At 41.3% G+C, this 16,405-nt stretch overlaps 1 protein-coding gene across 3 annotated transcripts in view; it reads right to left on the bottom strand.

Annotated features, from left to right (window-relative positions):
* Nucleotides 1-6,334: 6,334 nt before the first annotated feature.
* The window catches only part of ERC2 (ELKS/RAB6-interacting/CAST family member 2), a gene marked incomplete at both ends in the record, with an annotated part of 759,201 nt that continues 749,130 nt past the window's right edge, over nucleotides 6,335-16,405 (bottom strand). For all 3 annotated transcript variants that reach the window (XM_080715235.1, XM_080715236.1, XM_080715237.1), the window contains one exon: nucleotides 6,335-6,361. In XM_080715235.1, coding sequence (XP_080571361.1) covers nucleotides 6,335-6,361 — 27 coding nt within the window. The remainder of the gene's footprint in view (nucleotides 6,362-16,405) is intronic.

Below are 16,405 nucleotides of genomic sequence, written 5' to 3'. Positions count from 1 at the left end.
TCTCTCTAGGACGGTTTCCATCTCCTACAACTTCCCAGGCTTTGTTTTTCTTCAGAATACCCTCCTGGTACTCATTTCCCTATTTTCTGATTACTGATTTTTCTTTGCAACCTTTGATACTTTCAACTTCTCCTTTTCTTTGAGAGTTGGAGGAGCCACATAGTCTTGAAGTTGGACAGCAGCCATGCTTTAAACTTGTCAGCCTGCACATCATTAAAACAAGAGGCCAAAGATTCCCCTGCTGATATATGGGCAAATGGGAAAGAGCATAGGTCAGAAGACTGCCTTTCTCTTGGCCAGCCCAACTGGACATCTGGAGAGAACAGAACCCTGGACTCCTATTCAGCTCCCTGCCGTCAACAACGGCCTGACCCAGCTTTGACACCCACAGTAGAAAACTGGAGGCATTCATCTGTCCACCCTTATCTCACCTCCCCATCCAAGCCCAGCTTACGCACTTGTCCGCAGCTCCACTGCCGCTGCCCCAGGTCAGCACCATCATGCTCTTATAAGTGATGGGCCACATTCGACTTCTGCTTTTCCTGCCATGGAAATTCAACCTCTTCACAGCAGCCAGGGCTGTTCTACAACAGAAACTGAATCATATCATAGCCTCGCTTACGATCCTCCAGCATCTGCTTCTTTTCTCAGGCTAACATCTTGACTCTCCATTGTGTCCTGAAAGGCCCTAGATGATCAGGTTCCTTCCAACTTCTCTGTCCTCATCTCACTGTTTTGTAATCTACCCAGAGTAATTGTTTTCAGGATCAGTCCCCATCCTTACTTCACTTTTTGTGCTTTATTCAGAGTGATGGTTTTCAAGCTCCTTTAGCTCATAAAACTCTTCCCACCTGCAGCCCTTTGTGCACTTGCCTCTAACCACTTCCTGAACACACACATTAATGCTATTTCAAGAGTAGGTCTAAAATTCACGTCCTCAAAAGGATGCTCGAAGAACTTCTTTTCCTAAGTTGGTTCATTTTATTTACATTTATATTTTCCTAGTCTCCAAAAAGCAATGATCAAAATGTATGATGTTACTTTTATACATTATTATATCCATTTACTTATTTGTTTAAGCTCTCTCAACTACATGGCAAGATTCATGCCTATGTAGGCAACAACTTGTTGGAAACACAATCACATGAACTCTCTAAAAGAAAACTAGGACAATCAGGCAGACTGTAGGTAAATCCCAGAGTAGCCATAACATTTATCTCCCTCAGCATTATTTTCCTAGCATCTAGCCAAGGACTTAATCATCTCATAAGGAATGGATAAGTAAATTCATAATGAATGGATGGATGGATGGATGAATACAGTCTTAATAGCTACTGGCATAAGGCAGAGCTCTATCAGATCCTCAGTCATAAGAAACTTGGTTGAATCATAATACTCATAGGTATCTCTGTGTAGAAATTGTTACGATTTGGATCTGAAATTTCTCCCCAAAACCTCATGTGTTGGCAATGCAACAATATCCTAAGGTGAAACGATTGAATCATAAGAGCTTGAACCTCATCAGTGGATTAATCTACTGATGGGTCAATACTTTGAATGGATTTACTAGGTGGTAACTGTAGGCAATTAGGGCATGGCTTAAAGAAGTAGGTTACTAAGAACTTTGCCTTGAGACCAAATCTGCCCATGGTAGGATTTATACTCTCTCTCTCTCTCTATCTATCTCTATCTATCTCTCTATCTCTTTATCATCTCTCTCTTCCCAGGTGCCATGAACTGAGCAAGTTTCCTCTGCCACACTCTACCACCATGATGTTTCTGCCTTGGAGCCATCTGACCATGAACTGAAGCCTCTGAAACTGTGAGCCAAGATAAACATTTCCTCTTCTAAACTGCTCTGGTCAGGTATTTTGGTCCCAGTGATTAAAAAGCTGACTAATACAAAAGGTATAAAGGTAAACCTTCATTTAGCACACAGCTCAGGGCTCTTTTCATGACTTCTTTCTCAGCCACCAGATTTATCTTGCTTCTGGACAAGCACAGGCCTAGTGTCTTGAGCCCATCTCATGAGAAAAGACAAAAAAGGTATAAACTACCCGGCCCCGGTGAATCATCTCTGTCCCAAACTTCCACTCTTCCTGAGGAAAGGTATGCTATGAAGTGACACTGGTCCTTTCAGTACACTCCTATGTGTGGAGACCTCTTCCTATGTCTAAACATTCTGGAAATTCATATCTTTACTTACCATAACACTGTCCACATGTTGCCGGCATATAGCTATGATTCTTTATTTTGAACAAGATGCATATATTAGCATCATGTCTCCATGCCAAAACTCGTTAATGCTACATCTATATAAATAAGGTCCTAAAATTTGCATATGCATTCAATCAAAAAGGACTTATTCTTTCCTAGTGGTAATAAATAAAAGGATCTTTTATTGTATGCCTGTTCAGTTACAAGGGTTCACAGTAAAATCACAAACATTCAACTGTTAAGGCATGTGTAGCACTAAGTCTCACAGGCTTCTTGATCTAGTCCCCGAACATTCACAGGCCAGAGCACCTCCTGGGGGTCCAAGAGAGCACCTTCACTTAAAGGAGATGAAGAGTTATTTTTGACAAATGATTGCCATATCAAGTGGATTTTTCCAGGGGAAAGTTATAGAGAACTGAACAGCTGCTTTCCCCCTAGTTTGAAAAGTGAGGTAGAAATTCAGTCAAGGCTCCAAGCAGCACATTTCTTACAATCAAAAGTCTGTGTTGGGGGTGGGAGGGGTGTGAGTGAGCTGTGCTTGAATGCATTGCAGAGATGGCCATGAAGATAACCTGCTGGAAACATGATCCCATGGAAGCCTCTAGAAGAAAACCAGGAGCATCAGGCAGGCTGCAGGTAAATCTGAGGTGTAAGAAACCAGGGATGCGGATGAGCCGAGGGGGAAGGAGGGGAGAGAGAAACTGAAGATAATGTACAGAAATATATGGTAAGTCTGAGCAACACAGACTAAATAATTTGTGGGGCCCAGTGCAAAATTAAAATGTGGGGCCCCTTGTTTGTAAAGCATGGAAAATTTCAAGATGCTGACTGGCTTTAGACTAAGAGAGGAGCCTTTCAAAGTGCAGGGCCCTGTTGACTGCATGGGCCACGTGTTGCAAAGATGGTAAAGCTGGGCCTGGTAGTCAGTTTTAAGCAGGGAAAGGCTAACTCTGGGGTCTCTCTAGAAAAGCAAACTTTCCTTAGTTTACTTTGCTCTTGGAAAATATCACTATTGAACGATCGTAGACAAATAAATCATGCCTGGGCGTAGTATCCAGAAGTGGCAAAAAAGGGAGGAGCTGGTAAGGTTGTTACGCTAATTCCAATTCCTTGTAAAATTTAGAGTGACTTTTTCTAAATTATAATTCATTTCAGCACTAAAACTCTAAGTCAAGCCTTCGGATGCTATTACGAGCATATTACTGATGCCTAGTAAAACAACATCTTGTAATGTTTCTTTTATAAGGGCCATAAATCAAAACATTCATAACAGTTAATTTTAATGTACCACTATTATCCATCTTCAGTTATAAATTTAATGTTTCATTAGGCCTCACAGATTGTGATGCAAGCTCAAAACATGAAGTGGCTGTTTAAAAATAGAAGATCCCCCCAGTATCTCATTACTTAAATCCTTAAAGATATGGTTTTAAAGCCTGAGGATATCTGAGCAAACTTGTTTAAGGAGTCATAAAGAAAGATAACTAGTTTTTCTCAGAAGCCTATAAAATGTATTATAACATATTAAGGTAGCATTATACATTGACTAATTTTTCTGAAGACACTTCTTTTCTGGGGAGTGTGGTGTTTGAGAGAAACATATTATACAGAAATAAAGAGGGAGGAGCTTAACACCTCTGTCTACATTTGCCTTGAGTCAGGCAAGGTTTTCTTTGACTTTTTGGGCCAGTTCCATCCTGAGGATGACAACGAGTATCCTATCTCAGGACAGGGTAATGTGGATGTCATGAATCTTGTGAAAGAGCAATAAAGATCTTTATTATTCAGGAGGAGACATAAAGGCAACCCAGGGCCCTCACACATGTTGATGGCAAAAGAAGAGGCTTCCTAGAAGAGCCCCAAGTCAGAGCCATACTTCTAAAGATAATCTCCAAACTCATACAACCTTTCCTTGCCTACCTATCCAGCACATGTTTTGTGCATCCTTCCCATGTTTGTTTTTTAAATTATTATTTTGTGTGTGTACTGGAGATTGAACTCAGGAGCATGCTACCTCTGAGCTCCAAGCCCCCCACCCCCAGCCTGATTTTCTTTTTTATTTTGAAACGGGGTCTTGCTATGTTGCAAATGACCTCTGCTCAATTGCTGAGATTGGTTTCAAAGCTGTGGATCATCCTGTCTCAGCCTCCCAAGTACTGGAATTGCAGACATACATTACCATGCCTGGATCACAAGTTTGTTTTTTTCTAATGTTATAAAACCCTTTATTCTCATTTAATAGTGTCTTGGGCCAATTTATACTTTTGTTAGCTTCTCTGTGTCAGCAAATGCAATGCTACTTTTAAGTTTTTCCTAGAGAGTTGGATAGAACCTTAGGGATTTCTTTGATTTTCCCATCTCTTCACACTGACAAGCTTCCCTTTGGGACCACCGTGCCCCTGGATGTGTTGATTCCAGTGGTATTTTCCCCCTTTAATCAGGAAAGAGAGAAGAAGTGAGGACTCCCATATGGACCCCAGGCAGGATTTATCTGCAGCAAACGAATCTAGGAGGTGTTATATCTTTTTGCTGTTATGAAGGTGGTGGTAGTGTTGGTGGGAATTGAACCCAAGGGCATTCAACCTCTGAGTTATACACCTAGCCCTATTTTATTTTTTATTCAGAAATGGGGCCCCACTAAGTTGCTGATATTCTCCAATCTCAGCCTCCGAAGTACTGGCATTACAGGTGTGTACCACCATGCCTGGGTTGTGTTACATCTTTACTATGTGAAAAGATGTGCTATCTGAAAACCAGCTCCTATGTATTTCCTACAGCGACAAGGACAGCAATATGACACATTCTTGGGATCTAATATAGGTTCAACTAAGAAATGGAACACAGCAGTGAGATTCTTACCAAAGGACAAAACGCACTAGTTGGGAAAAATTTGCCTGGTCACTCTGCAGGTTACAGAAAGGCAAGACTTAAGGAAGCACACACGTTCACTCATTCCAAAGCATTATCCCAAACCTGTTGATTCCACAGCACTGTAACATTTCATGCTTGTCTCAGAGAAAAAGAACTGCTTGTGGAAGAATTTCTGACCACAAGGGAAAAAAAAATGCTGGCATACAATCTACCACGTTGCTGATTCTGACAAAATGTCATGAGCAGCATGATCGAGTTCAAGGGCATATTCCATGTAACCACCTGAAGGTTCGACTCCAGCGAGTTTCATGACTTGGTGTTAAACATCCAGCGGTATATAGGAGGCGTGAGATTCCCAGCAGCAAAAACTTTTAGAGTTCAATGTCCCATTTATAACCCTGTGGTAATTCCACACACTGCTGTTCAATTATAATGCAGAAAGGACAGAAATAGAAGGGTGGGTTCTTAATAGCTAAAAACCCCAGCCTTGAAAACAGCACAACCCTTTGTAAAATGCAACGCATGTAATTTATAACTCAAAGCTCCGCAGATGCACAAGTTTTAAAGAAAGCAACAGATAAAATGCCATGAAGAAGACCTGCTGATATTCTTACATCTGTTCGTCAAAAGAGTTACAGTTACCCATTCACCATCACTATGTCTCGGTCCTTCTGTTTCTTCAGGACTGCGTAGAAGAGAGAGCGTACTCCATTAAGGGTGCTTCTTGGAGATGATGGTTCTGCTCCATGAATATGTACCGTTTTATTTTCCTTATTCCTTGCCAAACATTTGACACAACCAGAAGGACGTGAGAGTCACACCACATATCTGGTTAAAGCAAGCAGTTGGCTAAAAACCACGACCGGAGTATTGCGACAGTTTCTGGGTCCACAATCATGCCTTAAAATGTGTGTATGAATCCTAAGGGGCACAGTTTACATCTTAAATAACACACAGACATTTGAACCGTGCTGAACCCAGCCCCAGCATGGCAGAGCAATGGCGTGGTGGGGAGGCGGGCAGTGAGGTGGGGTGGGTGGGGCTCTCGGGAATGGTCAGGGCAAGTGGACATTCTGAGCTCACAGAACACAGTAGCAAACGGGACACAATCACAAACTTCAGTGAACACAACTGAGCACACACACAATACAACACTAGAATACAATCAATTTTTAAAGAAAAAATGATATAAAAGATGGTTTCTCACCCCTCAAAACAAAACTGGAACTTTGGTTTACAGGCCCGGCTATGCCCATATGCCCTCCTCGTCATCCTGCGGCCGGCCCGGGGTGGGGAGGTGCACAGAGAGGAGGGGAGCACCAGAATGAAAGAAGAGAAGGTTAGTCACACAGAGATGCACTGGAAAGGCATACGTCTTCACTCTTTTTTTTTATTATTCTTATTAAAGAGCGAGGACCAAAAAAAAAAAAAAAATCCATAGTAACTTAAACTGCACATCACAGACTTGTCAAATGCATACCCAAGTTTTGTATCCATGGCAACCCCCACACAAAACATTCCACCCACCCAGCTCTGACTGTGTTAAGATTGGATTAGAAGATTAACATTAGTCTACATTAGCAGATGATTATTTTTCTGGAAAACATGCAATCTGAATCACATATGCCTAAGGAGCATATTAAACCTTTAAGCAAAGAAATAATTATAGTAATCAAATTCCCTTAATTTCTCTTAAGCTTAAGGTATCAATAAGGCTAAAGAATTTTTTAAAAAATTTTTAAAAAAACAAATTCCATTTACTTGGGTGGAACACACTTTTTGTAGCATGCAATAATTCATACTGGTTATTTTACAAAGGCTGAAACATGTTGTGATCTATTTTGTCAAGTTCTAGTTTGCTCTCAGCAATATAAAAGGATGTGAATGCCATGGAATGATTATACATTTGCACAAAATGATTATATATTTGCAATCAAAAAAGTTTAAAAGAAAGAGTAAACTTTCAATTCAGTAGAATGCTAGTAGGAAGAAAGTTTTGTTTAACTTAACAATGTGTTCAACTGTGGATAAATGGAAACTAATTTGGTCTGAATTATTGTTAAAAAATGTTTCCAAAATGGCCCTGGCCACTTTCCTCTCTTAGTCAAGTGGCCAAAACACAGGAAAACTGAAATTATGAAAATAGTAATGTATCTACCATCACAATTTACCATTTTGAGCAATTCTACCTATTAACTACATCAATCAATATCCTGGTCTCACACATAATTTGGAAGCAGTATTGCTTAATAAATTCCCAATGGAACCAGATTTTGCCACATTTTTTTGTTTTGTTTTGTTTTTGAAAAACAGAGACAGAAAAAAAAGTTATAAGTTGGAACATTTTCTCATATTGGATCCTTGTTACTTAAGTTGTTATAGCAATAGGTTGAATCAGTTGAAAATGCCATTTTTTGACCATCTTTGACCTAGAAAGACAGCAATTTCATATAGTTCAACTCAATTTTGCTAATAAGCCAAGGTGATTTTTTTTTATCTATGCAAGGATTTAGATTTATGGCCTGCGAATTGACATTAAATATACTCTCTTTCCTTTAAATCTCTATGCATTTTATTTGTTTAAGAATATTATTCTGAGAAGAGGTCTAAAGAATTCACCAGTATCAAAGGTATGGTGGCCCAGAAAGGTGAAGCCTCCCCAAGGGACTTGAGTTGATTAAGGGATTGACACAGTCAGAACTGAACAACTCAGGATGGATTTTCACTTGATAGTTTAGATAGGAGGACTCTGGGGGGGAAATAAAGTAGATCATTTTGCTTTGGCCTTCGTTTTACATGATATTACCTGTGGTTATTTACTACTAAATAGTCTAGTAATTACTTCTGGCAATAAATGTCTCTTTTCCCTAAATAACTTGATACATGCATGGAACTTCCTCTCTGTCTCTAGAAAGAAGCAAAATTGATGTTCTTCTCATATTAATAAGGAACAAAAATCTGTAGCATGAGACCCTTGGACATCCACCAGTGGATTTTAGGTCTAGAAATACTCTGAGATTCAATGTGGTTGTGTATGTGTCAATGATTCTCTGAAGAGAGACCCCAGTTTTCATCATGAAGTTCCCAATCTCCATGGATGCTGTTGTAGGGAAACCCCAGGCATCTTTGAGTTGATATCTTTGAGTTGATAGCCTGCTTTTATCCCCTTGAAACCAAAGGACCATCTTCCTAATGGGAAGTTACAATCCTACCTCTCCTAGTTAGACAGGAGGGTGAAATCATGAAGGCTGCTCTATTATTTGTGAACATCACAAAACAAAGTAAGAGGCTTTCTCTAAAATGCACCCCATGATCCCTGTTGACCACGTCCTAAATGGCTGTGAAATAACTTTCTTTCCAGAACAATTTATTTAATTGTGCATTTAAAATCTGACAGGATATATACATGCAGCTTGTTCCAAATCCACTCATATAGGGTTTTAATTTTTAAAAATAAAAAGAAGAAAGGAAATAGAAAAGCCACCATCACCAAAACCTACCGCTACTTTTTTAGCAGTGAAATGTGGTCTAATGCAAGTCACTTTTAGCAAATTAAATATATTAAAAGTGGTAATTAATTATGATTGAAACAGACAGGAGTTGTGGCTTAAAAATATACACTGCCAATATCACTACTGTTTCTCGTCCACCATAGGAATAAAAAGGAGCTCCCAGATGTCGAGGGTTATTAAAAACCAGATGTTGAGATCGACATCTTGTATGCTGGTGAATAAAGAAATATGACAGTCCAATATAAACTTTGCTAGCATTTAACATGGCAGAAATGTGTATGAATTCCTTTCTTGAGCTTGGAATACTATGCATTTTAAAAAGGTTTTGGATTTTTCAAGTTTAACAAGTCTTAAAAGAACTAGAAAGGGAAGTGCTGGCCATTTTTGGTCTCTCTAGCCTCTGTAAAGTAAACAAGTATTGACCCTCTATCCTTAAGTGATCTGGGGCAGAGCTGAATGTCTCTTTGGGGAATAAAAACCAAAAATGCAGGAGCTGATCACAGAGGCCACTTCAAGACTTGTACGTATTCAGAGTTGTCTGACTGTCGCACTGCCTACATTTCCATATACAATCAGCAACTTACTCAGCATCCTTACCATGTAAAAATGCAAATTTGGGGACCAAAGAAAACCAAAAAAAAAAAAAAAGGAAGCAGATAAGTATAACTTGACCCCTAACTCTAAGCCAAGTTATGTAGAAATACTTGGAGTCTTAAAAGGCATCTATCAGGCCCAGGAGAGTCTGTTTCCTTTCCTTGTTTTTCTGTTTCCAAATCTACTCTGCAGAGACTCTTCTGGATACTGCCTAGTGTTGGGTCCCTCCTGGGTCCTTTGTGAGTGACTGCTTTGCCCGAAGTTGCCAAAATATGTGGATAGGAAGAGAGGCTCCAGCCCATCAGTCATCTGTGTGCTTTATCCACAGAATCCAAGGATGGGAACATCCAAAGATGGACTGAAGGCTGGAGCAGAGGAAGCCCAGAACGGCCAGTTCAGAGGGGCAGACCCAACTATTGACCAATCTCAGGATGTGACCACAGCTCCAGGGACAATGGGATGAACAAATCCTGTAGTCCCAGATGCTTGACCCTAATGGGATTCTCTAAATCCTGAGACAACCAAATTCCTCACTGGATGGACTGCTCACAGCAGCTATCTTATACTGATGACAAGACCTAAAAGCAGAGAGTGAGTCATTTGTTGAATGAGACTGGCTGTTGGGGGGGGGGGGGTATTTATTAGGCCCAGCAAAGAAGGTCTGGGCAGGAACTCTATAATCTGACATGATAAATAGCTCCTGTGTAAACCTTTCATTAGTTTCTGTTTCAAGTATTAGGTATAGCCAAAGGCAAACCCAAACCCATTACTGCTATGTTTTTCTAAAACACCTACAATTCTCTTTGAGTTGATAGCCTGCTTTTTTCCCCTTGAAACCAAAGGATCATCTTCCTAATGGGAAGTTACTATCCTACCTCTCCTAGTTAGACAGGAGAGTGAAATCACAAGGGCTCAGTCTCAAACAGCCTACGGCCTCCGTGGGAAACTGAGCTGCTGACCGTGCCAGGAAGTTCAGCCTGGCTTCTTCGCAGGGTAGTTACTCTGGTTATAGTCAAGTCTGGTGTGGATGGGCTCCAGACCATCCCACCCACTTCAATCATGGATTCTCTGAAACTTCAAGCCCCAGGACTCTGTGTAAGTCACCAAACAGGGTGAGAGTGCAGGAACTGTGTTGTGCCCTGAGCCTGTGTTCAAGCCAAGCAGACTACCTTGGCATTTCCTTCCTCAGCCAGAGCTGGGAAGGGTAGGTGTGAGCCTGGAAAAGAAAGGCACCGTGCCTCATTGGGCCCTAAGACTTCTCCCAGGTTCAAGTCCAAACCTTCCCTCTAGAGGCAACCCAACTCATTCATGTCTTCTCTCCTGCCTCTTGCAATGCTGAGCCAATGGATGAATGTCTCTGTTCAGGGAATATGGTCAGATAAGTCAACTCTCATATAATTCGTGTTTGTTACATTAGCATACAAGTTGCCCAACATATTGGAGACTCCTAGCTGAGTTCAGATACCTGCTTCTGCCTCTGCTTACATATAAATGTTAGCTTATTTCTGACCTACTCCAGAAGATCAGAGAGCACTGAGAACTATTTTTATTTCTTCACAATCTCATTGTGGCACCAAGACACAGATATCAAGAGGCTCTAGAAGGCTCAGGAAGGGACACCTGGCCAGGGGCTGTGGAGCCAGGGTCAAATTCCCATCGATCTTAGGTGCAAAAGTGCAGCCTTCCAACTGTCCCATGAACCTCAAAGCTACAGAAAGAAGAGTTCATGCGGAACCACAGTGTTGGCTGGTTCTGCTGAGCTCACCTTTGAAGTACCCTAAGTCCTGCACTGTCCATTTTCCAAGCTGGTGGTTAGAGTGAGATGCTACAACTCAAGTTGGGTCCTCCTGGCTCCTTGGAAGAAAGGGGACCTCGCACACCATTGTGAGCTGTGTCTGTGGGGACATCAGTGGCAGCCCAAGCACCTCTGTCTCCTTCATATTGCCCACCAAGGGTCAGCTGTGGGAACTTAGCAAACACATCTGGATGAGTCACCATGTAAGGCTTGCTTCTGGCCCTTCAGATGACTGGTCGAGAGAGAGAGAGAGAGAGAGAGAGAGAGAGAGAGAGAGAGAGAGAGAGAGAGAGAGACAGGAAGAAGAAGAAGAAGAAGAAGAAGAAGAAGAAGAAGAAGAAGAAGAAGAAGAAGAAGAAGAAGAAGAAGAAGAAGAAGAAGAAGAGGAGGAGGAGGAGGAGGAGGAGGAGGAGGAGGAGGAGGAGGAGGAGGAGGAGGAGGAGGAGGAGGAGGAGAAGAAAGGAGAGGAGAGGAGAGGAGAGGAGAGGAGAGGAGAGGAGAGGAGAGGAGAGGAGAGGAGAGGAGAGTTCTGCTGGATTCCAGAGCTCCTTGGGGTTGCCAAGACTGTGTTGACAAAGAATCTTCAGAATGACTTCTCAGCCTTTCTAATGCACCAGCCACATCCCTGGTTTACTCTCCTAACCTCAGTTGGTGAAAGCTGAAATTTCCTTGGCTGAGGGGGCAAATGATGGGTGTTTTGCATATATTAAAAAAATGGGGTGACTCTCAGGGGCGAGGCAAGGACTGGACAGACTGTGCAGCTAGGTCAATTCTTTTCAGCAAGTTTGCCTCATGGGGACAGCCGGAGGAAGGGCAGCCATCTGAGATCTCGTTGTCAAGCATCAGAGAACATTCTAGGAGTTTTGGCGGTGGCCTTTTCCTTCATTTCTGTCATGGCACCTTTGGGAGCTTTCTTAATTTTTAAGCACCATCAGTGTGAGGCGTCTTAATGAAATTAGTTTTCTAATTTTTTCAAGCAAAAAGAAATTCTGGCAAACTAGTCTCTGATGCATGGCACCCATTCTCTTGGCTAAAGGACATGTGATAGAGATACCAGCTAAAGATGGGAGGCTCTCTGTTGGCCGATAATATTGTTTGGGAGCTCAAAGTCAATAGCTGCTACAAGCCATTCCCAGATATCCATAAAGAAAGGGGACGGAGTAGATAGGATTGTATTTTTGCTCATTCACATGCATTAGCCATTAACACTTGGCTTTGATAAATAAAGTAAGAGTTGTGTTTTTAACATGACTCTGGTTTTATAATTTCCTGGCTGGTAGGCCACCAAGTCTTCTAGTCTTTTGACTCTTCATTTCCTCAGCTGTTTAAACAAGAAAACGGGGACATGTGCTGGCCCCACCACTTTACAAGGTTGCTGTGAGCATTAAATTGGAGAATTTAAATTAAGCCACTTTGTAGCTATAAAGACATACAAAAATATAACTGGGCCCATCATTCCTGTTGGTAGCATTGAAGATTTGGTTACTATCTAAAACAAATTAGTTGATATCGCACTAATGCCAGAGGCAAAATGGTATGTGTAATAATGCTATTAGTATAGTAATATCATTAGTAGGTAAAACCATTCTTAAATATTTTAGCATCTCTGAGCTGTTCAAGGCTAGAGTTATCCAGAGCATTAATAGATAGATGCCCAAATCAGAATTTTTAACGTGCCACCAATCCAGAAATAAGGCGATTGGGGGTGGTGGGGGTGGTAACAGGATTCATAAGTGTATGCAGTGTGTGTCTAAAGGATCTTTGCATGGTCCCTTCCATCTACTATTCCCTTGTCTTGGGAGCCTGCAAGTATGTGAGGTGTGTGGGTCAGACATGATCCATATTACATTAGGGAGAGTGAGAGAGAGAGAGAGAGAGAGAGAGAGAGAGAGAGAGAGAGAGAGAGATTGTGGTGTTTAGCAATATAAAATGGATTTCCCTGTTTCCCGACATTTCAAGCTTGGCCACACTCTTTCAATGGGGGAGCTGAAGTGCTGCCTCTTAGACAAATGTGGCTGGATTAAAGCAGCAAGTTGAAAGGGAATCAAGCCTGCAGTGTTGTCAAGAGGAGCTCCACCTACGAGCTGGGGAGTAGGGCTCCATCTGAGACCCCTGTTGACTCAAAAGACACTCAGCAAATCTCTTAATGAAACCTCAATACTGCAAACAATGTGGAAAACAGTTGAAAAGGGGAAACGGGGAACCTACTTCACCCAAAATAGAGTAAGACTGAACTCTTGAATAAGCTTGAGCCTCCTTTGGGGAAAAATCCTATTCTAAGCAGAGGATCCCGATGCTTTAACCACCTCTTCCTTGATCCCAGAGGTGAAGTCCCTGCCCAGGGTTTACCAAATTGTGCCCTTATGCATTACATTTAAGGAATTAGCATCACACCCAGATTAAAGAGCTTTAGCAATAATCTGCTCATCTGCAAAGCCAGCTTCTCCACAGCCGGCCAGCCCCCACCCCTTTCTCTCCTGTAGTTTGTAATGGTTGGCTGAGCATGTAACTGCTCAGAGAGGAAGGGCACAGTTAAATGCCTCCCATGACAGCAGTTTAGACATTTGTCCCTATTTCCTTCATACCTGTGGCCTCACAGAAGGTCATTCTAGAGCTTCTGCTCTTGAAAACAAACAAACAAATAAAATACCACTTTTATTCCCCAATGGTGAGAAATCACATTGGCTGTCTGGTTTGTATTTTAGTGGCTTTGGGAAATAAGAAAAGTGACAGCTATCCTATATTTGTATTTTATAGACTATTTTAGTAGTCTTTGGGAGATAACAAAAAAGTGACATCTGTCCTTTCTATTTTATATGCTTAAAACAAACAAACAAAGAAGCAAACATGCTGAGTTTTAAATTCAGTATCTCCTATTGTACTTGTGGGAAAAAAAAGTATTAGAAAAGGGGCAAGTGGTTCATAAGATTTATATCCAAATGCATGCCTTTGTTGGCTCCAGTTCTGAGAGGATTGGTCCAGGAGTGGCAATGGTGGAAATTGTCTGAATCCTCCTCCATCCAATAAACATCAGTAACAACAAAGGCTTCTTGTTATTGAATTCAAATGATTCATCCCTACACAAAGCCAAAACTCAAGACTCTTTCAAGCAGTGGGCCATGAAATTAAATTTGCAATGCAAAAAACTGAAAGAATATACCTACTGTCTCTTATTTAGGCAAGCTTTAGGCATACTGCCTTGGGTGGAAACTGATATTAAAAGCCTAGGACATAACTTTTTTTATCATATACTGTCATGGAGAACTAGGAATTTCTGGATTTTTTTTCTCTATAACTACACTTTAGTAAGATCTGATTCAGGGTTAATTTTTCTTCTATGTAGAAAACATAAGAACATAGCTAAATGCACACACAATACACATACATAAATATATATATCTGGATGTGTATATTTATATACAAATATATACATATGCATATACATATATGTATATGTGTGTATATATAAGTATATAAGTGTATATATAAGTATATAAGTATACATATATAAGTATATAAGTGTATATATATGTATATAAGTGTATATATATATAAGTATTTAAGTGTGTGTGTGTATGTGTATATATATATATATATATATATATATATATATATATATATTCTATTGAGACAAGCACTCAGGAAGTTAGGGAGAGAAATTTCTAGTTAAACATGATTGTACAGAATTCTTCCATATGTGGAAAAGTCCTCAGTTCATCTGACATATAGTGATACATACATATATACACCAGGGTGCTATGTATACATTTATCCCATATTCATTTAACCTCAAAGCATAAAATACTTTTTTCTCCTCTTTCTAAACAAAAGCTAGGAATAACAACTCTACATATAGAATCCATCTTCTGGGGGCAACTGAGCAGGTTAAAGCCCTTGTGTATTTGTTAGAATTCAAAGGGCTTCGCTGGGGCTAATCTGCTGGTGAAAGCCTGGGGAAAGCAGTGCATCAATCACAGACCCCACCCGGCCTCGCATGGAGAGGGCGGAGGGCCACAGGGTATGTGAGGGCCTGTGCTGGCTTTTTGCGAAGCCACAGGGAGGGGCACATGGGGCTGCTTCATTCTCTTAGGACCTTGTCAATTTCTTATTGACTAAATGCAATGGGGGGAGTGGAGGAGGAAGAGGAGGAGGAGGAAATGGAGGAGTACAACAGGCAGGTTTTACCAGGCCGATCTGGGGCTAGGAAGCACCTGGGGCCTAAAGATACCACCTGCCTCTTGCCATGTCCCTATGTCTTTGTGGTGATGGCTAGAAACCTCCCTCCCAAGGGAGCACTCTGTAGGACACTGACTGATCCTATCTGGGAGCAGGTACCTGAGACTAGGTGTTGTGTGGCACACACAGGGTTGAGAGGGTCAGAGAATAGGAATCCTGCTTTTATTTTCTGTGCATAGTCTACCTTATGGCTCTTTAAAGTAGGAAGAGAAGAGAAAGAACATGCTTTGTAATGTACATTTCAAAACCAAGGCAGCAAACAGAATAGCCTCATTCAGATCATAGGCTCAGTCCTCTTAGTAGTGGCCTATGTGTAAAAATCCCAAAAAAAGCGGATTACCTTGAAGCCGGTCATGGTGGCGCATACTTGTAATCCCAGTTCTTGGGATACTGATACAAGAGGACTGCAGGTTAGAGGACAGCCTCAGCAAATAGTGAGACCTTCATCAACCTAGCAAGACCTTATTTCAAAATAAAAATGGAATAGGCTGGGGATGTAGCTTGGAGGTAGAATGCCCCTAGGCTCAATCCTCAGTACCATACAGACACAAAAAGAAAGATAAAAGAAAAAAATTAATTGTGAGACTTGGGTCACTGAGATCATATTATTATATCTTGAAATATAATCTGTGTCTCTGCACCATGACTCCCAGTTTGAAAAAGATCAGATCTAGGTCTGGTTTCTTTAGTGATCAAGTTATCTGATAGCTTATGGCAAAATGGCATGTGTTCCAATCAGAATTCTATGGGAATTTCCAGCAGAAAGTGGAAGTGGATATTCAGTGCTCTGAAATGTGTCTAGCAGTACAAACTCACATCTCGGCCGAGAGATAATACGTGCCCAGACCACACAGTAACTAGGAAAAGCAGAGAAAGGACCAGTAATAACTATCTCTGCAGACAGAGTCTGGAAATTGCCAAACTGAGTGGGTAATCTTTAGATTTGTGCAATCAATATTCTAGGATTGGATCAGAAGAGCAGAACTCCTAAAGTTAAAAATGCAAGATGAAAAGCCCAGCTTCTTCCAGAGGGGACAGTCCTGGGCTGAATGGATGGCAGGCCCTGGCAGATGAGTCTTCCTCCTCTTTTCCCCGGGCCTGGCTTGCTCCATGCTCTTCTGTGTGCAGAGGCCCCTGGGTGACTGAGCAAGGGAATGTGGGTCCTGAAAATTCACTGCCA

Source organism: Muscardinus avellanarius (genome assembly GCF_963383645.1).
Source record: "Muscardinus avellanarius genome assembly, chromosome: 18".
NCBI classification, from domain to species: domain Eukaryota; kingdom Metazoa; phylum Chordata; class Mammalia; order Rodentia; family Gliridae; genus Muscardinus; species Muscardinus avellanarius.
This window is presented reverse-complemented; position numbering and strand designations above follow the sequence as displayed.